The sequence below is a fragment of the Podarcis pityusensis genome (genome assembly GCF_964106645.2).
Source record: "Podarcis pityusensis genome assembly, chromosome: 8".
In the NCBI taxonomy this organism is placed as follows: Eukaryota; Metazoa; Chordata; class Lepidosauria; order Squamata; family Lacertidae; genus Podarcis; species Podarcis pityusensis.
Window position 1 is genome coordinate 73,916,797 of NC_138033.1, and position 25,984 is coordinate 73,942,780.

The 25,984-nt window shown below is 45.3% G+C and overlaps 1 protein-coding gene across 18 annotated transcripts in view; it reads right to left on the bottom strand.

The window, feature by feature from the left end:
• Positions 1–25,984, bottom strand: part of RERE (arginine-glutamic acid dipeptide repeats) — a 334,725-nt gene that overhangs the window by 217,937 nt on the left and 90,804 nt on the right. For all 18 annotated transcript variants that reach the window (XM_081015978.1, XM_081015983.1, XM_081015982.1 and 15 more), the window contains one exon: positions 5,118–5,588. In XM_081015978.1, the coding sequence (XP_080872104.1) occupies positions 5,118–5,442 (325 nt within the window). In that variant the 5' untranslated portion in view covers positions 5,443–5,588. The remainder of the gene's footprint in view (positions 1–5,117; positions 5,589–25,984) is intronic.

Sequence of the window (25,984 nt, forward strand, 5' to 3'; positions counted from 1 at the left end):
AATGGTAAAGGCCACTTGCCACCTGAGCCCATGGAAAAGGGGCTGAGAGCCAGAAGAAACAATCCTGGCCTAGAGAAACAAAGAGTTTGATGTAGCATAAGGCAGTTTTCTCTCCTCTCAAAGCCATCATCCTCATTTTTAAATAATAAAAACCACTCAGTGCCACTTGAGGGCTGCAGAAAGTACCCACTTGCCTCCCTGACAGAACCAATCAAAAATGTACTGTTCATAGATACTGGACTAAAGAGACTTAGGGCCTGATCCAGCAGCCAGGCCCCTCTTTTTATGTTAACACTGGTGAAAATCTGCAAAATAAACGGGTCTAGTGGCCGTGATGGAGTTGAAGCAACAACTGTAACCCCAAATAATCTGACTAACACCAAAGGGAAGGGCAGTCATTTTAGCAGCCTTGTACATTAGAACTCACAAAGCCCTCCACCGGTTTTTTCATGCTGAAAGAACGGGCTGTAAGCAAATTGGGATGCATGTGGTGTGCAGTAAATCAATTTTGCTATTGTGACAAGTTGTTTTGACAAAAGGCAGGAAAAGGTTTGAAATGCAAAAAAAAGTGGGGCGGGGGGGCAGGGAAGACAATAGAAGCCAACTGGGATAAAGGGAGGGGATAAGCATGATGGGCTGCCCCTTAAACATGACAGGATAAAGACAACTAGGAAGCAGATGAGGCCACATCTGCACCATACATTTAAAGCACCACAATATCACTTTAAACAGTCATGGCTTCCCCCAAAGAATTCTGGGAGCTGTAGGGTTAAAGGGTATCAAGAGTTGTTAGGAGACCCCTATTCCCCTCCCAGGCCTACAATTCCCAAAGGCACTTAACAATCAAGTCCTCTTCTCAGGGAACCTTGGGAATTGTAGCTCTCTGGAGGGAGCAGCAGTCTCTTAACAACTCTCAGCTTATGAAAGCAAGTTCCATGCTTGCACTGCACAGAAGCGTACCCGTTTTGGAAATTTGGGGTACAGTAAAACACAATGCTAAATTGTCCAAAGCTGCAAGTCGGCACAGCCTGATGCTTACCTCCAATCACCAACTTCCCATGTCCAGCCATGCTGCCTCTTGGCATCTGCCTCTTCACTGTCTAATACCAAAGAACTAGCTTCTCATATAACTTGGAAGCTACTTGGGACGTCGTCGTCCCCCCGTTAGTTTGTAATGTTACATTCATATAGGTGGTGTTGTATACTATGCCAAAGTTTACTTTGCATTATTTAACTACCTCTCTAGCCCTTCGAAAAAAAGGGGGGGAATCAAGGAAGCATCTTCTGCTGATGGGGTCCTAGGCCTTCAGTCCTTTTCAGCAGATGTCAATCCAACACTAATGCAGCTCATATGTATCACTTTGACCTTCCTAAAGGCATAGGGCTAGAACCACAAGCCTTTCCAAGGCACGGAAATCTTTGTTTCTCTCCACAAATCAGCACCAAGCCCCAAAGCATGGGTAGGCAAACTAAGGCCCGGGGGCCAGATCAGGCCGAATCGCCTTCTAAATCTGGCCTGCGGATGGTCCGGAAATCAGCGTGTTTTTACATGAGTAGACTGTGCCCTTTTATTTAAAATGCATCTCTGGGTTATTTGTAGGGCATAGGAATTTGTTCATTATTATTTTTCTCAAAATATACCGTATTTTTCGCTCTATAAGACGCACCAGACCATAAGACGCACCTAGTTTTTGGAGGAGGAAAACAAGAAAAAAAATATTCTGAATCCCAGAAGCCAGAACAGCAAGAGAGATCGCTGCGCAGTGAAAGCAGCAATCCCTCTTGATGTTCTGGCTTCTGGGATAGCTGCGCAGCCTGCATTCGCTCCATAAGACGCACACACATTTCCCCTTACTTTTTAGGAGGGAAAAAGTGAGTCTTATAGAGCAAAAAATACGGTAGTCCAGCCCCCCACAAGGTCTGAGGGACAGTGGACCGGTCCCTTGCTGAAAAAGTTTGCTGGCCTCTGTCCTAAAGCAAAGCTTTTTACCATTGCATGAGTAAGACAACCCCACTTCCACATGATAAATCAAAAGTGCCCTCACTAAAGCCTTGCTTACTTTTAGAGGTCAGCTCCTCTAACATATTAGAGCAGGGGTAGTCAATCTTTTTATACCTACTGCCCACTAATGCATCTTTCTTGATGGTAAAATTTCCTTACCACCCGCCAGTGCTCGATGGAAGGGGGACTCAGCTTGTGCCATAGAACCCCCCACCGCCCACCTAGAATCCTGAAACGCCCACTTGTGGGCAGTAGGGACTAGATTGTCAACCCCTGGATTAGAGAGATAAGCACACCTGGGGCAGGCTTTGCCCATGTTTCCCACTAGCCCATCCAAAGAACTCTGGATGCTGAATCTGGTGCTGAATCTGATGAACCAAGCATGGAAGTGACTACCAGAGCGGGATGGACTCCTCCTCTTGAATCAGCATACAAGCCTTCCAGGAGTAGGAGGAGAAAAGGAGGGGATGGTGCAATGCACTATTAAACAGAGGCCACCTTCCATCCTGGATGGAATTACAAGTGACAGGTGTCTAATGGCCTGTGGCAACACTACACTCCCAATTACGGGGGTTTCTTTCCACCTGAGGCAGTGATCCAAGTGACCTGAACAACGTAGTGTATTGTTAATGCTTTACAAAGGAGGAATATGGCGCAGAGGCAGTGTTTGTTTCCCGCAGATTTTTGCAAATAATGATCCTGAGCATTTAAAGAGTGCTTCAGTGGTGTCGTGTTCACAGGCACTGTAATTTGTGGTGCCCGATTCAAAACACCATATACCTTGAAATCACCCAATGTGGAGGGAAATCCAAGGCAGGTTTGGTTTCTCTTGTCGAATCCCTTCCCAGCCCTGCTGTTAACTGATCAGGGCTCCAGAGATATTATACAGCAAGCAGGAGAGAGGGGTGGGAGACAGAGTTAAACCTCAGCACCTCCATGAAAGCAAATCTGTACCAGAGATGGGAAGACCTTTTTGGCAAACAAGGGTGCTAATTGTTCCTGATTTTAGAAAGCAAGCTATGCTTGCGAGCAAATAATCTCAATTTCAAGTCAGGTTCTTCAACTGCAGTAACACACACACACACACACACACACACACACCACGGCATGGTCACCACCCACTGCTGTGAGCCTGAACAGCTGCTCTTAATGCGCTCCAAGGGCTCTTGATCCTCTGACCCCAAAAAAGTTCGGCTGCCCCAGCCCTGACCCCTGCCTCACACAAACAAATGACCGAATGGCTCTCAGCAATGGCTTGGGAGTGTAAAAGAGTGGAGGCAAATTAACTGTAGGGAATGTATGGCCCTCCAGATGTTGCCAGGACTCTAACTCCCATCAGCCCCAGCCAACATGGTCTATGGTCAGGGATGGTGAGAGTTGCACTCCAACTTCTGGAGGTACACAGGCTCCTCCATCCCTGGCTTACTGAAAAAGCCAAGTTCTATCTACCCAAACACCTAGAAGAATATGCTGTTGAGGGTCTGGCAAACCTCTCTAGGGAGAGAGCCCCACAAAGCTGGTGCCATTACTGAGAAGGCCCTGTTTCTAAGGGATGCATGCTGAGCCATCAATGCACCACAAAGGACTAATTAGGGGGGAGGAAAAGCTGTATGTCAGAAAGGAACTAATATACATTACACAAGTTAATATCTGCACTGTAGAGTTAACTGTAGCTGGCAGAAGAATTTGCCCCGGTAGGGGAGCAGTCTTCCTGACCCCATTACATCTACCCTGGCCCCAAGGCTATCAAGCTTTACCCCTATCAACCCCACAGGACTAGGGCAATGCTGTTTCCAGGTAGAATTCAGTATGCACAACTTAAAAGCTACAAGATTTGCCTGTGACTCCACACAAGCCCAGAGCGTTAAGCATTCTATCAACACAACACATTAGAAAAATTGTTTCTGGTGATTTATTTCCATCGGTGTTTTCCCCCTCTTATTTTGAAAAGCACATCAGTCTTTCCTTCCCACAGCGCTCTTCCAGCATGCCAATGATTTTTTTTTACAGCAGAGCAGATGACAAATATAGTAGCGCTTGTAAGCTTGCTCTTTTGATAAGAGAATCAGGAATAAATACACACATCCTGGTGGAAACAAGAGCACTGCAAGTAGTCATGGAACTGGAGCATCCGCTACCCTGAGGAGCGGTGAACGCCCGCCTTAAAGGCAGCAGGTTTGGGGCAATAGTAAAAAGACAGATAAGTGGTCAGCTTAATGGTTTGTTTGTTTGTAACATGCCCTTACCTTTAATTCTACAAAAATGCAATCATTTTCTTTGTATAAATATATATATATAAATAAATCATTGGATGTTTGTGGAACCTGGACAAGTTTCTTCTCCTTGCCTGCAAAACCCTCCATAGACTTCCTCCCCCTCCCCTGCATCTCTCTGCCCTTATAGCCCAGCACACCTGCGACCTTCACACACCCAACTCCATCACCCTTAGACATCTGAAAGTCTCCTGCTCTGTGTAACACATGCATAGGTAAACTCGGCCCTCCATATGTTTTGGGACTACAACTCCCATGAGCCCTAGCTAATAGGACCAGTGGTCAGGGATGATGTGAATTGTAGTCCCAAAACATCTGGAGGGCAGAGTTTGCCTATGCCTGGTGTAACAGCTCCACTCTCCCTCTCATACTAGCCCTTATGGCTGGAACAATCTCCAGAATGTCCCCATGTGATCACCTTTCTTGCTTACTTCAAATCCCTCCTCAAAAAACATTTTAGTGAAGCCTCTGCCATAGCCCTCAGTCCCAATACCCTACTGTGAGCAAGCCAATGTTCATTTAATTTGAATCATTGCATATTATTTCCTGGTTTACCCCTCCTCTGTTCACCTTGCATTTATTTTTAAATAGCAAGTCCCAAGAGATAGAGATCAGTTGTCTCATTCTTCCTTAAAGCACCACATTTGTACAAGGTGCTACATACACAACAACAAAAGTCAGTTCCCGGTGCAACAGAGCATGCACTGGTCAAAATTATCCATTCAGCTATGGCAGCAATTTACATCCCTCCCTCCCGTCTGAACTTCAGCCAAGAAAACTAGGCTGGACAACACAAACACACCATGTGGTTCAGATTCCAAAGAGTAGGATCTCACTCTTACCTCCAGGTCTGTAGACCACATCATCCTCTGTGATGAAAGAGGTGATTTCTCCGTTGTCCGTTCTCTCATAGCGAGATTTCTTCTTGGGGGGTTTCTTCTTGTTCTTCTTTGTGGACTCCTCTGTGGTGGCGCTGTTGTTGTCATTGTCCTCGTCCTCACTGTGGTCGCTCTCCGCGTAATTCTTGGCTCCGCCTTCCAGGGTGCAGCTCCGACGGGGCCGCGAGTTCTCACTCTCCCGTGCCTTCTCCCGCTTGTCCCGCTCTCGGTCTCTGTCCCGGTCCCGGTCCTTGTCTTTCTCTTTGTCCTTCTCTTTGTCCGCTGTCATGATTCGCCAGGTGCCTTCTTCTGTCCTCTCACGGCTGGGCCTCCGTGAAAGGTAGACAGTGAGCCTGGGCTTCAGTCTTCTGAATTTCTCACTCAATTCCAGGAAAAATTCGACCACTCCAACAACCCCAGCGTTTTAAAAAGGCTCTTTGAAAAGGAGGGGGAAAAGAAAATGTTAGCCATCGGAACTCTTCAACAACTATCTCAACTTCTTTCTAGGGAAAGATTAGACATTTAGGGGAAGGAAATATCAGTGTTAAAGTTCTTTCAGGCCACACAGCAGGACATTCAAACAACAGCCCCTATTATGCTCTAATGCCGTGCTTTCTTCTCTACACACAAAGCATGGCTCCTCTCAAGACTTCCCAGCGCTCTCACACACTTATGTACAGCCAGTTCCATCAAACATGACTAAAGTGTCCCAGAACATTCATGGCAACATTGGCAGATGAAGATGACAGACTTTTTGGAGCTGGCCAACCTGACCGGAAGAGGAGGAGTACCAAGAAGAATGGAGGAAATTTAAGGATTATTTAGTTAAATATTCTAAGATAATATAAGTAGTAGTATTTGCGAGTACCAAATTGGCTTAGGAGTTAAATGTTTCAAATTGCATAACACTATGGATAGAAGTGAATATGATAAGAAAGAAAGATGTTAATTGATTAAGTTAATTTTATTGAAATTAGTATTGGAAAACTGCTACAATGAGTCATATGGAAACTCAGCTAAAGGGATCTGAGGAAGTCATTTAACAATGGTAACAAAAGTGGGATTATAATAGTTAGAATAAATGTTGTATTTTTTTGTTTTTTATATTGTAAAGTTTTTTCTTTTTTGTTGTTTATGTTTGTTATAAACATGAAAATCAATAAAAAAAATTGAGGGGGGGAAAAGAACATTCATGGCAACATTATGCCAGTGAAAGAGCGGGGCTACACAGATAGCAGCATGTTTGATTGTTGTGGCAGAAGCTGCTACTGAGATCTATGGGACAAGCAAACGTGATGAAGAATGCGTTGTCTTGTCCCCACAGCTCCCAATCTCCTGCAATCATGAGGTCCTTCACCCACGCACATCCAGACTGTCGTGACAACAGTTCCTTCACAAATATAAAAATGTCATTTTGAGAAAGAAGGATTTGTTTATTTATTGCACTTATTAATTCCCCCACAAAGAAAGTGACTCAAGGCAAGTTATAAAATATTATAAAAAGTAAACCCAGTATAAATCCAAAACAAAAACCTAAAAACACATCCAGACGTATGCAAAAGGTAAGCTGAACACATCCCACCCACTGGAAATATCTGATGTGCTCTAAATTTAGGGTTGAAAGCTTGGGTAAGAAACAACACTTGTACCTGGCACCTAAAAATAGTGATGGTGCCAGATGTGCCTCCCTGGGTATAGCATTCCGCAAGTGGGGAAGCCACCAATGAAAAGCTTGTTCTCATGCCACCACCTTCTGCACCTCCCTTAGAGGAAACACATGGAGAAGGGCTTCAGATGACAAACACAGGGTCCTGGCTGATGCATTTAGGAAGTGGTGGCCCTTGAGCTACTGGGGTTCTGAGCCACATAAGGCTTTTTAGGTCAAAATCAGCACTTTGAATTGAGCACCATATATTAATGTACTCTGAGATTCGAGTGTGGTGGGTCATTGGACCAAACAAGCATTGCAGTGCACCCTAATAACAAAATTTACTTTAAAGAGAAAAAAGAGGGGTACATAATTAACAGAGAAAATATTTTGAGCTCAGGTGGAGGAAATTGCAGAATACATATTGACACAGCCGTGGAATCTACAGACAACAATGATATCCAGGCTCACACCTCTCCAATAAGCCACACTTTTCTTTCCTGCACACAAGACTGCCATCGTCTATGAATGATAGCTGAGTGACGAGGAAGAAGACTTTGCAACTCAGCCTTCCCAGAGAGAAAAACAGCCTCTGTTCATAACCTGCTACATAAAATTGCCCGTCTTCAAGTCAAGGGAAGGGCTGTAATAAGGGAGCACTGCCACATATTGTTAAAGCCTCTTGTTCTCACGGTTTGAAGCTAAGCCTTTTACCTGACGACTGCTTCCCTGTCAATCTCCGGGCCGCCAATCTGGACTGACAGGTTGTGTATGACACGGGGGGGGGGTGCTTTTCTGAGTAACAGCCAACAGAAAAGCTGAAGCTGGGCTAAAACTGCCAGCAGCTGCTGCCCTAGAAAGCCTTATGACTGAACAGAATTTTGCACCAGTTAAGGAATCCATCAGCACACTTCTTGAGCGAAGGCTGGAGAGTTACAGTCTCTTAACGTTATGTGCCAGTGCACATAGTAAAGATACACTGGCTTTTAAAATGAGAGTCTTCACAGACAATGGCTTTTTCCAGCAGCCATCTAGCCCTAATAAACTACTACCACTCCTGCTTAATGGTTCTGTGAGTGGCATGCTAGATTCTAGCAGAAGACAGCATTTTACAAAATGTAACTTATGTGGTGGCTAAGGGACTATGTCCCCAACACCCCTTTCACATATCCCCTCCCTCACGAGCTAGGTGGTCAGACGGCTCTCCCAGGATCTACAACAGGAGGGTGCTCATATTAGCCTGCTGTATTGAGCACTGCAAGCACCCTGAATGCGCTAAAGCAGTATATAAATGCAAAGTGTCCGTATTCCTGCCCAGCCCTGGAACTTGAAATCTCCTCAGCGGAGGGAGGGAGGACTGGACCCTCCAGCAGATATCTAAACCTCAGAAATTCTGAAGAACTGCTGGGTCCAAACAGCCTCGCACCAGGACTGAAGGTCACTATACCAGCTGCTTGGGGTTTTGGCTGGCACTCAGACTTCCCACTCCCCATCTCCTTCAGAGCCACAGGAATAAGATGGTGAGTCAAGCAGAAGCTTCAGGGCCACCAAAGTGCCCAGCTAGCTGCACACAGGGCGGAAAGGGAAGTGAATGGAAGCACACAGCCCAGATCAGGGTCTGGTTGAAAACCAGGAAGGGATGGAGCCTCAATTTCCTCTACAAGTTCCTGGTCTGAGCTACTTCACTGCTGAAGCAAAATCCCAAACTCCAGCCTTCCTGAATTGGAGGAAATAGGCAGCTTCATAGGCCATTTTTTTAAAAAAAAAAAAATTGCCCAGCATTGTGTACTCTGACTGGCAGCAGCCTTCCAGAGTATCAGAGACGGGGGGGGGGGCTTTTCCCTTCACCTGATCCTATTAATGAGAAGATTGAACGTGGGACTTTCTCTATATAATACATGCTCTACTGCTGAGCTATGGTCCTTGCCCTAAAAATAAAGCAAGATTTCAATCTTCATGGTTCTCAATACAGAGCGGATTTACAGCTGAAGCTGCCTTAGACCATCAGTCCAGCAAGCTTCAACCTACGCCAAATGGCAGCCGCACTCTCTCCAAGATGTCAGATGAGTCTTTCCCAGGCCTAAATGGAGACTGAAGCTGGGAAGCTTCTGCATGCAAAGTTTGAGCTCTGTTGCTGAGCGATGAGCCTCCCTCTAAGTGTGTGCGCAGCTATACAGTCACGTGGAAAAAGGCTAGTGGGAACTGGCATGTTCACTCCTGGGGAGCCGGCGGCAATTGGTGTCTGCTGGAGGAAAAAGGAAGAGCAGCTGACATCACAGAAATAGTTGCCTGCTTCTCTCATGTACCATCCATGTAGCAGACGTAGTTATGTAATCAACATACAGGACTGCAGGGGTTGTTGTGAAAAGCCTCATGCCGCCCCCAGTTCCTTTGAGAAAAGGGCCACGTACAAAAATATTAAGAGAAGAAAGTTGGGGGTGTGTCAAAAAGCACCAATAGTAAGTGAGCTTGTGTGGAGCAGGGAGTGGAAAGAGGATAAATTGGGGGGCAGGGAGGCAGCAAGCCTTGTTCCTGAAATATTAAGACTCTGAAGTTGGGGAGTGGGGATGGCACTGGCAGTTGCTTTGTATTTTTCCAGCCAAAAGTTTACGTCCCACACCAGGAACAGGTGACAGGCAGATTAGGTGATGTATCCCACGACCTTGTGCCATTAGTGCAATGATTTACCCTTGAACAATGAAACTCCCCCCACATCTCCTCCCCAATTCTTCTCCAGAAAGGGGGGGGGGAATGCAGAACAGATTTAAAAGGTGTAAGGGGGAGGAAAGTTCCATTGTGTAAGGGAAAGTTCCATGGAAGGAAAGGCTTAGTGCTGCTTTGGGTACAAGCCTAGAGTTCTGACCCAGAATTTAACCCGCATTTTACAGCCTGCCAGCTCAGAGGTGCCAGGGTTGTGCACAGATGTGCAAAACCACAAAGTTTTACCACTGTGAAGCTTTGTAAAGCTTTGCCCATTTTATAAATTCTCTCCACTATAGCCCCCCACTGTCTATTATCATGTGCTGACTAAGCATAGCTTATCAGATGAGATTGGCTAGGTCCATGGGCCCCAGTAAGATTTCCCACCTTGGAGAATATTACTTATCACCATTTGTTCATGTTTGTACACTTTGCATAAAACCATATCCACATCTAATGCTTAAATGCTTGAACCTTTTAAAAAATGCAGAATTTTTCAAAAGGCTAGGTCATAGAATCGTACGGTTGTCAGGGACCCAAGGGTCATCTAGTCTAACCCCCTGCAATGATAAAGTTTGTTTAGAATGCTTACACACCTATCAAGAAATGAAGGAAGGAATGTTCCAGCTCTGTGCACCTGAAATCTTTCCTCTTAGACCCTAACATTTTAAAAGAGAAAGACACCAAGCAATTCTTACGTCTCCCCACTGATGCCTTCTCCAGACCATGACAACGTCCAAAGAGACAAACTGACTTTGCTGTTGTAACTTGAGGGTTGAGGCTTCAGTTTCTCTCTTTTTCCTGAATGAGGGAAACATTCCAGGAAGACACGAGGTTCTCAGCTCTTTTCCCGCTCCTCAAGCAGCTGCAATCATTTCCTTTGACAATTTACAAAGGGGACTCTCATGCATATGGCAATAAAGATATTATGTGATCAGGAAAACCTTTGGTACCAATCACATTTGGAACCAAATTTCAGGGACATAGTGATGAAAAATTTGTACACACATTACTTATCTACCAGCTGCGGCTTAGTGACTGCCTAGTTTGCATAATTTACCAGAGTGATATACCAATATATTCAAATGTGGACGTAACACTTTAATTCACACAGCATTTTTCAGGGTGGCTCTCCATACTTAACTTGCGCCTGTGCTGGTTGAGAGGCTGGAGACCATCGCAAGAACGCTCTCTAGGCATTAAGGCTCTCGTTCAAATAACCTCTCAAGATTGATTAAACCCATCTGTCCATGGTTATTCTTATCCACAAGCTCAAATTCCCAAGGGCAAGTATAGGCAAAAAAAGAAGCAGTGAAGATTTGGATGCAAATATTTTGCTTTCAGCTTATGCACATTCTCATTCTGCTACGTTTTTACGGGTGTGGTGTGAGTAAAACATCACAGTTTCCCCAGCACTTTACCATAGACCCTAGATTGGTTGTGCCTGTGCACTGAGCACCAAGTCAAACAGCTAGATCAGGCATAGGCAACCTTCGGCCCTCCAGATGTTTTCGCCTACAACTCCCATGATCCCTAGCTAACAGGACCAGTGGTCAGGGATGATGGGAATTATAGTCCAAAACATCTGGAGGGCCGAAGGTTGCCTATGCCTGAGCTAGATGGTTAGGTGCTCTAGTGGTAAGTAAAGGAAAGAGTACCCAAGAGAAGGAGAGATGGAAACTAAAATGTCAAGCACTAAAATGACATTGCTCCTTTGCCATATACAGTTTGCATTTCCCCCCATAGAGATGGCCGGGGGGGGGGGGGAGGGAGAGGGAGAGAGAGACCAAAAGCCACCGAGCTCCTTGTTGATGAAGCAAGAGTGCTTCTCTGCCAAAAAGTAATACAGTACGAGCACCAAGTTTGTGCACAACTTAGAGGGAGAAGAATGACAGGGTGTAAATTTTACATTGTAAAAAGGGGAAATTGGTCTTTAGCTGCTGATACAGACCTCCACACAAACACACACAGAGTGCTCATTTTAGCTTTCTAAGGAGACACAGATCTCTCTCTTCTCATGGGAGGAGTATGAATACTGATTCCTGTTATTCTGAGGCCCAGGGACAAATCTGTTCTCCAAAGGAGCAATAACTGGCCTCTCCATTACAAGCTCAGAGGCAAGAAGGGCCAGCAATCATGGCAGGGGGAGTGGAGGATGTTACAATGGAACATGTTGGCAGTCCTTTTAAGGGGATGACTCTGGCTTAGCACCTGCCATACTTTCTTCAAAGTGTCATCCCCACAAAACTGTGTGCTGACCAAATGACAGAAGACAATAGCCAGAACACCAAAAATGACCGGGAAAGCGGCAAGATGCCTTGCACTAGAGGGAAGGAGCTAGGAACACAGGGCACGGTCAATGTTAAGAATTCAGGGACCAGCATCACGAGAGACAGAGAGGAAGCACACAAGGATCTTGTGATGAGACAAGTTACAGAAGCACTAGAGCAGTGGCTACAAGGCACCAGTTCATGGAGCTCTCGAGGGAGCAGCTCCTTTCTGCTGGTTTAATCCTCATCAAAGAACTCTAACAAGGCATGCAAACAGCAGTGACTAATTGGGGATGTGGCTAGATTGGATGCCTTTCTGAATCCGCTTCTTAACAGACAGCCCCTTTCCCTCACCCAGCAGCAAGAGTGCCTGTATTTGAGGATATGCCCCTCCAAGGAGGTGCTGCTTCTGAGCCACTGTGTTCATTTCCTCCACCCCACCTCTTCTCCCTCCTCTAACCCATCCCCACTGAGCAGATGGCACTGCTCAACAGTATAATCAGGATTAGTCCCAACCTTTATTAATTAAACCAGCAAAATGCCTGAAAAGAACACCAGGGCACGGCAGGAGCTCCTGCTCCCGGTGACCCCCATGTCTGGAGCAAGAAGCTGGTTTGGCACCCTCTCCATTGTGTCCTTTGCTGCATCTCATTCTGACCCAAGCATGGTACTCATGATACATGATTCCTGAAGTTGAGCAGGTCAGTGCCTGGACAGGAGACCGCCTGGGAACCCCTTGTACACCACCCCTAGTCTTCATTGTGTCAGAAAGGTAGAACAGAAATAAAATATTTTTCTCCATGGAATTCAGTAAGAATTGAGCTAGCCCTCATCTGAATAGCAATACCCTGAGTCCTCTCTCTTGGTCCTGCTAGAGCAAGAGTGGGGGGGCCTTTCAGCCTGGTAGGCCAGATCTGTATCTTCCCCCATCCCAGTGGGCCAATTCTGGCAGATGTGCAGGACCACCTACCTATCAATCATCTGATGGGGTGGGCAAAGATACTGCCCAAACAAGACTGAATTCCCCATGCAGCATCAACCCTGCATTCTGCAGCCATGTCTCTGTAGAAAAGATGATTGTAGCTTCAGAAAAATGGCATCATGGGCCAAATGAGGAGGCCTGGTAGGCAATCTTTGGTCCATGAGCCAAATATTTCCCACTCCTGTGCTAGAATCTGATTTAGGCTCTTGCACCCTTGCTCTCCAACCATGCATTGTCAGAGACGGGGTGATCAAGCTCCCTTAACCCCAAAGCTGCACCAAAGCAACAAGAAAGCCTTCCTTTCCAAGGGTGGTATCAAGGAAGCGTCGAACACACCTAGCCACCTCTGTACCTGCAACGGAGACCAAGCAACTCTGCAAGGGATGGAGACAACCTTGTCTCTTGTCTCTCCACAGCACAGAGAAGGACAGCTCAAATTATCAGATGTGCCCAACATGCAACTTTTTGTCAAGAGCGGGAGGCAACATTTAGAACTCACTGAACGTAAGTGGAATAGACAGCTCATGGCTAAGTGCAACCAACATGTAATTAGCCTCTGTCAAACTGCTGTGTGTGTGTGTGTGTCTGTTCCATTTCCTGAAGCACCTTGTCACCTACAACTAAGCTAAGGCAAGACAACGTCCAAAACCAGCTACAACAACAGGATGCTTCCACTGCAATAGTGACTTAGTGACAGACCCCCATTTTTCCATATTAAATTGTGAAAGGGCCACCTACAGCTCTAAGCAATTTTTCCAAGCATTAGGACGTCAAACAAAGGACCAAGGAGTCTTATTCTCCAGAACGTTAAGAACCTCACCCAGGAAACTCTGGCTGGAGCTTTTTTTATTGTTGTTATTTAAAATATATTTGTAAAACCCATGTCTATAGGCCTAAACAACTCCTGAGATCCAAACTGCAAGCAGACAACAACTACTGATTGTAAGTCACCTCCCGCAAAGGAGCAAGTTTGGCTGGTTTGGCTTGCCTGTATTTTTCCTCTCTTTAATCATCTATTCCCATAACAACTCCTTTAAGATTACACTGCTTACAATAGAGATAAGGAACTGTGCTTACTTTTAGGGTCTCTAAGCAGGATGGGGGTAAGCACTGGCAAGAGAGGAAGAAAAGTGCATGCAGGCCACTTGCAATCTCAAAAGTCACCCTCAAAACACACACAATGATGCACTATTGAGTCATTTAAAAAAACACACACAACGGAAATGCCGCTCCCTTCTAAGCAGTCAGGTTTACCGCCCCTCCCATCACCCCACACATGCCCTAACCCTTTGATACGTTCAGTGATGGCTTATGTAATTCATGAGCTGACATCCAGTCCTTCCATGAGCAGGCGTGGAGGGATATGGGAAAGCTTCACACCCACAATGCACTGCAGCTCCACACTGGCTATGTGGGCGGGGCTTGCCATCATGCATGTAAAGTCAGCATGTAAAAGAAATGAATTATGGGTGTGTAGGGAGGGGTGTGTGCCTCTAGCACAGCAACTAGGTTATGCTGAATAGTTCTGAAAGCTGACACAGATACAGAACTGGGGCAGAGTAAAAAGATTAGCCGGAGCTAGAGCATGCTGAAAGGTACAGGTGCTCCCTAGCCCCTCAAGCCCAAGGTTTCTGCAGGCGAAGCCACAGAATAGAACTATACAGTGGTACCTCGAGTTACATATGCTTCAGGTTACATACACTTCAGGGTACAGACTCCGCTAACCCAGAAATAGTGCTTCAGGTTAAGAACTTTGCTTCAGGATAAGTACAGAAATCGTGCAGCAGCAGCGCGGCGGCAGCAGGAGGCCCCATTAGCTAAAATGATGCTTCAGGTTAAGAACAGTTTCAGGTTAAGAACAGACCTCCAGAATGAATTAAGTACTTCACCTGAGGTACCACTGTATTAGGGAAGGGGCCTGCTTAGTATTAAAAAGGTTCCCAGTTCAATCCTTGGCATGTCTGAATAAATGGTACTTCTTATATACCAAAAGATTATAACCTTATGGCAAAATTAGTGACTTTTAATATGTGACGGGCCCCAAAAGAGAAAAAGTACTGTATTTTTTTCCCACCCACCCCCAAATCATTTTATTCCAGGAAAAAACAACAATTCCACCACCTGCCCCTGCAATGACTTCACCCTCTCCCCCACCCCCCATGACTTCACAGTTTCTGGAATTTTTACATCTTCCTGTCCCCACAAGGGAGGGGGGGTGTCCACATTTCCCAGGCTTATCACAGAGGTGGATTAAAAAAAAAATCAGAGCCAGGAGGATGACAATGATAGCATCAAGAAACAATGCAGCTATTTTTAATTCTCCACAAAATGGAGCAGCGTAGAGAAAAGGGACAAGGCCTCAGTTGCGCAACAAGGCTAAGGAAGGTCATCCAAGCAATCACCACCTTAATAATAAACGAGCAAAGAGCAAAAACAAACAAATAAAAATCAATCATCTTTCAAGTTCCTCAGTAGATCTAGAATGTCAGTACACACTGTTCTCAGTTCTTAGTTTTCCTTACACACACCCACACCACTCTAATTTGTACAAGTTCTCAACAAAATGACAAGGAGCAAAAGAGTGTTGTGTGCATATGTATGTGTTCTAATGCAAATGAACACTCAAGTATGCCAGCCTTATATGCCAGCCTACAAAGTTTAGTACGCTCACCTGCACAAGATACTTATGCAAATATTTTATTACAGGTTTTTTTTTTTTAAAAAAAACCAACAGTAAAAAGAACCATCCATTTTTGGAAAGCTGCTGTGCCTGGATGAAATTCTCACAGATCAGGGGAATGACTGCTACAATACCATACCAAAAATTGTCCAGCTGAAGAACAACATATTTTAGATATCGTGTTGATCCCAGAGCACTTGGGACAGCAAGCAGATGAAGGGCCTAATGAAGAATGCTATGAAGCTCAGAAACTTGCACACTGTGAACACAATGCAGCTAGACTGGGACAAGCCAAAGCTCAGTGGTGGAGCTTCTGTTTTGCATAAAGGAGATTCCCTGGTTTAATTCCCAACATCTCCAAGTAAGTCTGGGAATGCATTCTACCTGAAACACTGGAGAGCTGCTGCCAGTCAGAGTTGACAATATAGAGCTAGGAGAACCAATGGCCCAACGCAATATAAGGCAGCCTCCTACATGTCTACTAAATTCAGTCACTTGAGATAGCACTTCACTGACTTTACATCTCCAGCAAAGGAACTGTGGAGATCTGACAGTATGCTATCGCGCAGAAGTACTTCCAGACAACATAATAATGAGTTTATATTGTGCAAGCTTCTGTGCATTCGGAAGCCCTGATGGGGCCAGGCATGCTGTTCACTGAAACTTATCACGCACCCAGCACTAATCTGCTAGTTTAACATTATTCCTCTTTCACAGATGTTGCAATGGGTTAAGCACGACTTTCTGTTTTATACATAATTGCACCTGAATGATATGGAACCCATAAAACTAAACATTGATATGTGTGGGTGGGTGTATTGGGTTGGGTGGGGGGAGTCCTCTAAAGTAAACTGTGCTAATACATCACGTATACTGCCAAACACACAGATGTTTACACAGATGTTTAAAGCTCAGATTAGGACAGGAGAAGTAAATACACTGGGGGGTTGGGGAAATCTTTGTGGGGTTTGGCAAGCTCAATAGCTTCGGTTTTGCAGCAATTTCTCTCTCACTGGCAGGCTCCCTTTCACACTGCACAAAACAACCGTCAGCACAGCTGCTTCCGCCATCACCTGACAAAGGATGGGAAAATGCACTGATCACAGCACTGCAGGTTGAGCAGGATTAAATTGCCTCTGCTATCAAGTCACCGTCTCACCCACAGAGCGTTTCCTGGAGAGAGTCTAACCTCTCACAAAAGAGAGAAAACAGCACGGACAAGGGAACATTTCCCCCATGCCGGCGAAGGAAATAAAACTTATACGGAATGAGAGAGAATGGGAGAAAGAGCACAAAATAGATCAGGAACCCTTGAGGAAGGGAGGGAGCAGATGAGGTCAATTTGACAGACCAGTGGTGGGCCACATAGCTGTGGTGGGTGAGGCCACAGACAAAAGTAGGGGGGGATATGGATGAGACTCTTACCTTTGTATACTAACTAGGTATCTTCCTGCCACACGCCAGAGCACCAGACATACAGGTTTGGAGAGCCACATGTCACTCACACCCAGGCCACATTCCCCACTCCTGCTATAGAGGGACATCTGAGGAAGTGGGCTCTAGTCCACAAGAGTTTGTGCCATAATCAAATTGTTCACCTCTAAGGTGCCGCCAAGAGTCTTTGTTGCAATTTCTGGTAGCCGTAGGTGTTGAACGCAGGCCCATGACTACGGCTCTTTGAGTGATTTTTGAATTTGTGTTCCAGGAAGGGAGACTGAACGGAAAAGTAAAATAAAATTGAAGGATGACTTATCAAGGGAAACAAGGAATTCTGGAAGCGATTATGTCAACAAGATTGCAAGGGGGAGGAAGGGAGAGGTCTGGCACCAGCCTAACCAAGGCAGGGAACATCCTGAATCATAGAAGCAGATGCCACCAAAGTTTGGGGAATTATTACACAGCTCTGCCACTTACTGAGATGTTCCAAGCACATTTAATAGCTTTTAAAGCTTTGGCATCGTCCAACGCATACACAAAAAGCACCATCACCTGCAAAGTTACAGGGGCTCCCTGTACCATTACAGTCATGCCAGCTCCAGCCAAGTGTTGGAAACTGCTTGCCCCCTCAGAGCCCAAACTGCAATTGTTTTTACACTGCTAGCTAGGAAGGCACACACTGAAACTGGCCTTTCCCCTCTGCTTCTCTTCCAACACTCTCCATCTCTCCAACTTCATCAATTTATAATACCCTTACCACCAGTTACCATGCCATTACTTACGTTTCTGGCTAATGTCTGTTCTCCCGCATGCATGCACACCCCAATGGATTATTGCAAGTGAGAAAAGCACAATACATCAGCTCTTGGACAGAATCCTCCAACCACATTTTCCCACCTAAAACCATTTTTCAAGCAGCTTTCCTCCAAAGTAGAGAATGATTACTTTGGGTTTGAGACACCCAACAGATAAGCAGACACATAAACAGTGGGCAAAGTAACACACGATTCTTCCAAGCCAATTCTTATTTAACTAAACTTATATCCCATTTTCCCAGTAGTGATGTATGGAAGTGAAAGCTGGACCACAAAGAAGGCTGATCGCCAAAGAATTGATGCTTTTGAATTATGGTGCTGGAGGAGACTCTTGAGAGTCCCATGGACTGCAAGAAGATCAAACCTATCCATTCTGAAGGAAATCAGCCCTGAGCGCTCACTGGAAGGACAGATCCTGAAGTTGAGACTCCAATATTTTGGCCACCTCATGAGAAGAGAAGACTCCCTGGAAAAGACCCTTATGTTGGGAAAGATGGAGGGCACCAGGAGAAGGGGACGACAGAGGACGAGATGGTTGGATAGTGTACTCGAAGCTACCAGCATGAGTTTGACCAAACTGCGGGAGGCAGTGGAAGACAGGAGTGCCTGGCATGCTCTGGTCCATGGGGTCACAAAGAGTCAGACACGACTAAATGACTAAACAACAACATCATATCCCATTTTTCTATCGGTTCTAATCCTTCAGGCAGTGCATGGTATGGATGGATTATAACACCACCAGCTACAAAATTAAAACACAAGAAATGGAGTGTCAGCCCAAAGACCCAGTCCACATCTCCAAAACCCTAGCTGAGATACAAACAAGCAAACAAAACATCTCCAAAACAAATGCCTTTGCTGAAATACTCTCTAAGAGCAAAGCAAGGCAACCAACCAACCAACCCATAGGGTCTAGGTGAGCAGCAAGCAGGGAGCCTGACAGAAGAACAGAGTGGGCAGAGCCTGCTTTGCTTCACCAGTTCCAAAGGAAACAAGAAGAAGATGAGTTTGGATTTGATATCCCGCTTTATCACTACCCTAAGGCGTCTCAAAGTGGCTAACAATCTCCTTTCACTTCCTCCCCCACAACAAACACTCTGTGAGGGGAGTGGGGCTGAGAGACTTCAGAGAAGTATGACTAGCCCAAGGTCACCCAGCAGCTGCATGTGGAGGAGCGGGGAAGTAAACCCGGTTCACCAGACGAGTCCAGTGCTCTTAACCACTATACCACACTGGCTCTCGAACTGATGGCCGATGGACCCCAGCAACCATTCCTCTTCAACGAACCATGGCAGCAGTGGCATCATACTGGACCGTGTCCCTTTCAGACCACTGAGTTCTAAAGGACCCTTGACCTATGGAAGCTACAGAACCCTGAGAGCGAGGGACAGGGAAAGAACGGCTGACTGTGTTCCCAAACAATGACACCCAGAGTCACCAAGATTCTGGTCACAGCTAAGCACTAAAACACAGCTTTGACTCGGAGCAAACAAATGGTGTTTGCAATGTTTGCAAATTGGTACAAAGTGCCAGGCACCAATGGGGGTGGGGGGTGGGGTGGAGAAACAGCACTGTGGTTGCGCTTGCAAGATCAGAGAGAAAAGGCCCCACTTACTGCTTCTCACATTAATACCCTCTAAGAGGTTTACATGCTTAGAGAGTCAGGTTTTAAAGATAATGTGAAATCAAGTCCAACAGAAATACTATGAGCTCATAATATCAAGGCAACTAAGCACACAGGGTAACTAAAAATATGGAGGTGGCCGCTCCCTCCAACCAGCCCCTGCCACCTTTGCTCAAGCAAGCCAGACAGATAAATCTTTTAACAAGATTTGCATGGGTCATGTGTTACTAGTCTTAATAAACACAACAGGCCTATTCTACTGCGAACTGTTAGTCTCATATTGCATGATAAAAAGGCACTGTGTTCAGCAAATGCCTGATTAAAAAGGAGGTTATGAGCCGCCACTGCTGGAACAAAGGAAGACTCCCTTTTGAGAGAATGAATATGAATACCCACCATACATTTAGAGCACATGGCTTCCCTCCACGAATCCTGGGAACTGAAGTTTACCCCTTGTGGAGCTATAACTGCCAGCCCCTTCAACAAACTACAGTTCCCAGGGTTTTCTTTTTAAGCCATGTGGTTTAAACGTATAGTGTGTACATAGCCAGAGAAGAGAGGGGTGCATTTAGTTTTTCCCAGGGGGAGATTTTAAAGAAATCTGTCACCTTCACTCACAGGGTGGGTGGATGTAAAAGAATGTGTTCAAAATGGTCAAGAAGAAGAAGAAGAAGAAGTGTTTGGATTTGATATCCCGCCTTTCACTCCCCTTCAGGAGTCTCAAAGCGGCTAACATTCTCCTTTCCCTTCCTCCCCCACAACAAACACTCTGTGAGGTGAGTGGGGCTGAGAGACTTCACAGAAGTGTGACTGGCCCAAGGTCACCCAGCAGCTGCATGTGGAGAAGCAGGGAATCGAACCCGGTTCCCCAGATTACAAGTCCACCGCTCTTAACCACTACACCACCCTGGCTCTCAACAGTCACATTTTTAAGGAGCACTTAAAAGTCTGTGGAGGGAGCTGCTGAGTAAGTTTGTAAAGTCTCTATGCAGTAGAGTTGGGAAAGAATGACACACGCTGTTAAAGCCAAATGGAGACTAGAGCAACAGGCAAGGCAGCATTTGCACTGTGCGTTTCTAACCGGCGTCCCCTTGCCAATCACCAATTTTGAAAATGTAAAAGATTGTAAAAAAAGAAGAAAAAGAACAGCTTAGGCCTTAAAGCATCCCACCCTTGGTTTTTAAGAAGATAAACTGTATGTGCTCAATTCCCCCTGGAGGCAGGCATGGAGCTGGTATTTGAGGCAGTGCAGCATAGTGGCCAGAGTAGGGGCAGCCGACATGTAGTCCAATAGTATTGGGAGGGCACCAATTCCTATTACCTGCAACCATTGGTCATGTTGCCTCGGGTTATTCTGGAACTGGGACACGGTGATTTCATTCCACTTCTTAATGTTGATGGCAAAATTTGATTGGGAACTTATTGATTCAGAGATTCAGATGTTTGGGGGAGGTTAGGTGGCAGCAGCCAAGAGAGGACATTCTCTGTGGTTGCCCCTAAGCTGTGAAATTCCTTCTCACTGGAGGTGCACCTGCCACCTTCAATCTATAGCTTTAGTCATATTCTGAAGAGGCACCTCTTTAGCCTAGCTTTTAGACACCTGATCAATATGACCCACCCTATTCTTCTGATTATACATCACTTTAATTGATATTAATCTTCTGTTTTTGTAGCCTACCCTGGGACCTTAGGGGAAGAAGAAATAAGAAGTAGGCAGCTGGCATCCATCTGTCTCAAGAGACAATGGAAGAGCGTGCCATTGGGGTTAAAGTCTAACAGTGCCTGCTGTAGCTGTGGAGAGTAGGAAGTAGGAAGTATACTACTACTACTAATAATACCACCACCACCAATAATTAAGTTGCATCATACATACCACAGTACAGGGTTTATATTCTATATTATATTTTACCATCCAATGCGTTCTAGCTTGAATAGGTTTAGTACATCAGGCTTCCATCTTATGCACACTTGCCTAGGAGTATACACCTTTAAACAAAGGGGAACTTGCTTCTGGGTAAACAGGCAAAGGATGGTGCTGTCTGCTATGTTAGCTCTCTCTCACACACACATACACCCCAACCCAAACCACAACATACAAATATTTGGCACAGATCCTGTTTATGGCTCATTATTTTGTTGGGAACGACTTTAGAATGCATCAATGTTGTTTTCTTCCCCCTCCTGCTCAGTAATAAAGTGGGGAAACGCAATCTGGAACTGGTTGCAAGAGCCGTTAACGAAGCCCAGGTTATGAATGCAAAATGAAGAGAGTGCCATGTCAATTCGGGTCATGTTCCGATGTTTAAAAAAAAAAAGTAGAAGGGGGAGAGAAACAGATAATATGTCCAACTCACAGAGCCACAAAACTAGCAGATAATTGCACTTGGCTGACAGAGACTGTAAAAGAGGAAGAAAATAAAATTACTGTGGCACAACAGCTCTTATGCTTGCTGAGCTCACAATGAGAAAAGCTCTCTGGGAGAAAGATAACCCGGAGAGGTGGAGAGTGGTGGTGGACGACAATTTGACTTCAAAAGTTTTGCAGAAGACTACAAATTTATAAGAATAGATAAGCAACATTTCCCCCCCCCCGCCGCCTTTTAAGCATTCTGCCACTTGGAAAAGGACATTGACACTGGGTGCAAGGCTCACTAGTTACCCAGACAGTCACACAGGCATCTTTGGCCTTTGAAACAGTTCCCGAAGAGGTGACTTGCCAAGCTTTGCCCACACAGCTGCACCAGCTCACAGTGCTTGCTGAGCAAACAAGGGCAATTCTACAGTGAGCCCACACCAAGGCGATCCTTACTATTATTCATTGGTATTATCAGATTTAAGACCTGCCCTTCACCATGAGGTCCTAGGGTGGGTCACAACAATGTAGAACGCAACCTTTAAAATACGTTAAAACAAATCCTGTGACATCATCTCATTGGGAAGGAGAGGCTGAGGGGGGGCGTATTTTTAAAAAAGAAAGACCTTTTTCTTTTTAAAAACATTTCTGGCTTGCCTTTCTATTTACTAGAACACAAGTGAGACAATTTACAAACTGCCAGAACTCAGCAACCAAGAAAATAATAGGTTAATTATTAAAAAAAGAAAGAAAGCAACAGAATAACCGTGGAATCCTAGCCATGTCAACTCAGAAGTAAGCCCTATTGAATTCTATGAAGCTTCCTCACAGGGTTAGGCCTGTAATCTATGACAGCAGCAGTGCAAGCCAGAACGGCCATCATCTGTTTCAGAAGACTTGCGAAACAAAAATACATTTTATCTGCCAGGATGGAAGGCGGCTCCCTATACCTAGCTCACATGTTTGGGCAAGAGAGAGGAGACACCAACTAAGTGAGCAAATTAAGCATGAATGATTTGCTCTTAGCTGGGCTGCAGGCCTGGTGCAGTTCCACACAAGCACTGAACATCACTTCCTGAGAAGTTCAACATCCACCTGAGGGAAAGCTTCTAGGCCTCACTCGCTGCAACCATTTGCATCAAAGTATGTGGCTAGTGTCTGCTGGAACCACCAATGTCCGAAAAAAGCAACTGGAAAGATGTGCAGTGGTTAAAGGAGCATGCATAGCTCCTTGCCCCCTTCCCAATCGATAGCAAAACCAGAATATTATGCAAAAGAAACATTATGCCCAACTGTGCTCTGTTGGCATAATATATGCAAGTCAGAGAATTCAACTTCCTTACAATTACTGTGGGACAAGTTTTAAAGCTGTTTCAAATGGAAAACACTCAGCTCTGGCCAGGGGTGGTGCAAGGTATAGTTCAGCAAAAACTGGAGGGTCAAAGGTTCCCCACACCTGCAACAGTGAGTCTTGATCCAGCAGCTGAAGACCACAAGAAGCAGTGATGGCCACCAGCTTAGATGGCTTTAAAAGAGCCATCATTTAAATTCAAGGAGAATAAGCTACCAATAACTACTAAACCTGATGGACAGATTCTACCTCAACAGTTGGAGGTGCTATGTTTTTGCATATCAGTTGCTAGAAATTACAGGTAGGGAGAGTGATGTTGGACTCAGGTACTGCTTGCAGGCTTCCCATAGGCATCTGCTTGGCTGCTTTGAGAACAGGATGCTGGACTAGATGGAGCACTGGTTTGATCCAGCAGGTTCTTCTCATGCTCTTATGAAGAGTGGGGCCTTACAGTACATTATGCTTTCAAGCAGATACAAAGAACTCATAATCCAAGGAGAAGGGACCAAGCCCATTCATTTACCCTATAATCCTTGGCAAAAAGAAAAGTTGATTAACCTCAATTTCCATGTGAATCTATCTCACCAATGAATTTCTAATCTGCATGTGTTGCTGAACCAGCAAAAAACAAATTGCAGCAGCCATGTAGAAATCAAATCCTAACCAACAGGTTCAAACAGCATTTTAGAAATGCTAGGGAATCAGCCAAGATATACTCCCTCAACTCATCCAGTGGAGCCTCCCCAAGTGAGGAGGAGGGGGAACTAAGTCTAGGTTCACTGCTTTGAGGAGAGGGCGGGTGGAGGTCGTTTCTGCCCCCTTTGATCTGTCTGGTTCAGTCATGTTCTCATTAAGCCAGCCATAAATAAGACTGTCGCTGAGAAAGGAAGGAGAGTTGTTGGGCGTGAAATGCAGCTTCACACATCAGCACTTTGAAGACAGAAAGTGACATCCAAGTGCTAAGTATATTGTCCTTTTCCGCTGTCTCCACTTACCCAGCTGTATTTGGGGAGAAGCTAGTACAGGCTACAGGCTGGGAGTCAGAAATGGAAATCAGGTAGTTTATCATAGGAGTGCTAGTAAGGTACACATTTCATGTGTAAATTGGAAACCTGGGGTTGCACTCAGAAATTACCTCCAATACCTGCAAGGTGCTCCTGAAATGGTAAAAAAGCACTGGACTTTCAAGTGGCCTCTCTAAGCACATCTAGGTTCGATTGCTGCAGCTTGCATCAACACCCAATACAGACCCAGTATAAGTAACGTTCCAATAACTCATGGCTTCAGCCATGCATATTATATGCTGTAAGCTGCCCAGAGTGGCTGGAGAAATAACAACAACAACTATTATTATTATTATTATTATTATTATTATTATTCATTCATTCAGAAGGTGAGGGCATCAGTAACTGCATTTCATAGCTTCGATGCCTTCAAGTCATTCCTACTCTTCCTCCTAGGTTTCTTGAACTGGTAAAATGTTTCCTTTTCAGGAATAAGGCTTCTATAAGAATGACACGTCTTAGGGGAACGCTTGCAAAGTGTGCCTTAGACACTACTAGCATTGTTGAGAGGCTGTGAACACCCAACTCCAGATGGCCAAACTTCAACTAGGGTGGCAAATAAATGCTGCAGAGATTGAGTCTGCTGGGACAAATGAAACAAAGAGATATGGACGTGGTGGGAACAGTTGATAATTGATGGGGGATTTCTAGAGCGGGCAACAAACAAATTTTTTTTAGTAAGCTTAGAAGTGAAGTGCATTTTGTTAAGTTCTAGAAAAAAACATGGCTTCTAGTTAAAAGAAAAGGTACAGGTTGGAAAGACATGTCTGTCCAGTGTCTTAAGCTGGGGCTACCCCAGAGTCATTTGCAACTGGGCTTAACTGTCAGGGGTCCTTTACCTTTTTTGAGCATACTGTAAGGGGATCTAGCAGCCATCTAGCAGCACCCTGCCAACAGGATTGTTCAGCCCCACTTTGTGGCCATCCCCTTTGCCTACAATAAACAGGTCAAATGTGCTCTACAGAAGCCAAGAGTGCAGGGAAGGTCTAACTCAGCTTTCATCAACCTGAGTTGCCATGGCTATGCTGGCTGGGGCTGATGGGAGTTGTAGCTCAAAACAAATGAAAGGCACCAGGTTGGCAAAAGCTGTTCTAACTACAGCCTTCTCAAAATGAATAACATTCACTTTAGGAAACTTGTGGGGGTAAGTCTGAAACAATACAATCAATAATTTGCCATGGTTGCAATCCTAAACCACAGCTCAGTCAGGGACTTGACTTTGAGCCCCATGTTGGGTAAGAGATTCCTGCATTGCAGGGGGTTGAACTAGATGACCCTCGTGGTCCCTTCCAGCTTTACAATTCTGTGATTCTAGACAGAGTTACTAGAGGAGTAAGTCCCACTGATTTCAAACAGGACTTCCTCCTGAATAAACATGAATGGATTGCGTCGCAATAACCTTGGGCCATGAAGAAATTTGAGGAGAGCTGATGCAAATCTATCTAGGCATCCAGCTCTGCAGTCCCCCAGGTGTTCAAGGGCCAGAGCCAAAGGGCAAGTTCAAAGAAAACATTCTACTTACAGAGCAATAGAAAATGCCCCATCTAAGGAATTATCAAGGCCCAACACTGAACAGGTGCTTTGCATGAACAGCGGGGGGGGGGGGGGCAGTCACAGTATTCAGAGCCAAACAGGAACAAGAAAATGTCTTCATTTCTGGGCAATAATGTGCTTTTTTTTACTATCTAATGCCTTCAAAGCATTTTGTAATGGCGCTGGATCACAGGAGTCAGGTCAAGTAATGTATGAGTAGCAGGGGTTCAGCACTGATGTCATCAGCACTTAATTTTTTTTCCCCTCCCAGTACTAAAAGCGAAGTGGAGACAGCAGCTCAGCTCCTGTGTCAGAGTTCTTCCCACTGGCCATCTTGACAAATGGCTCCTGGCATTCCCTCAGAACACCCGATG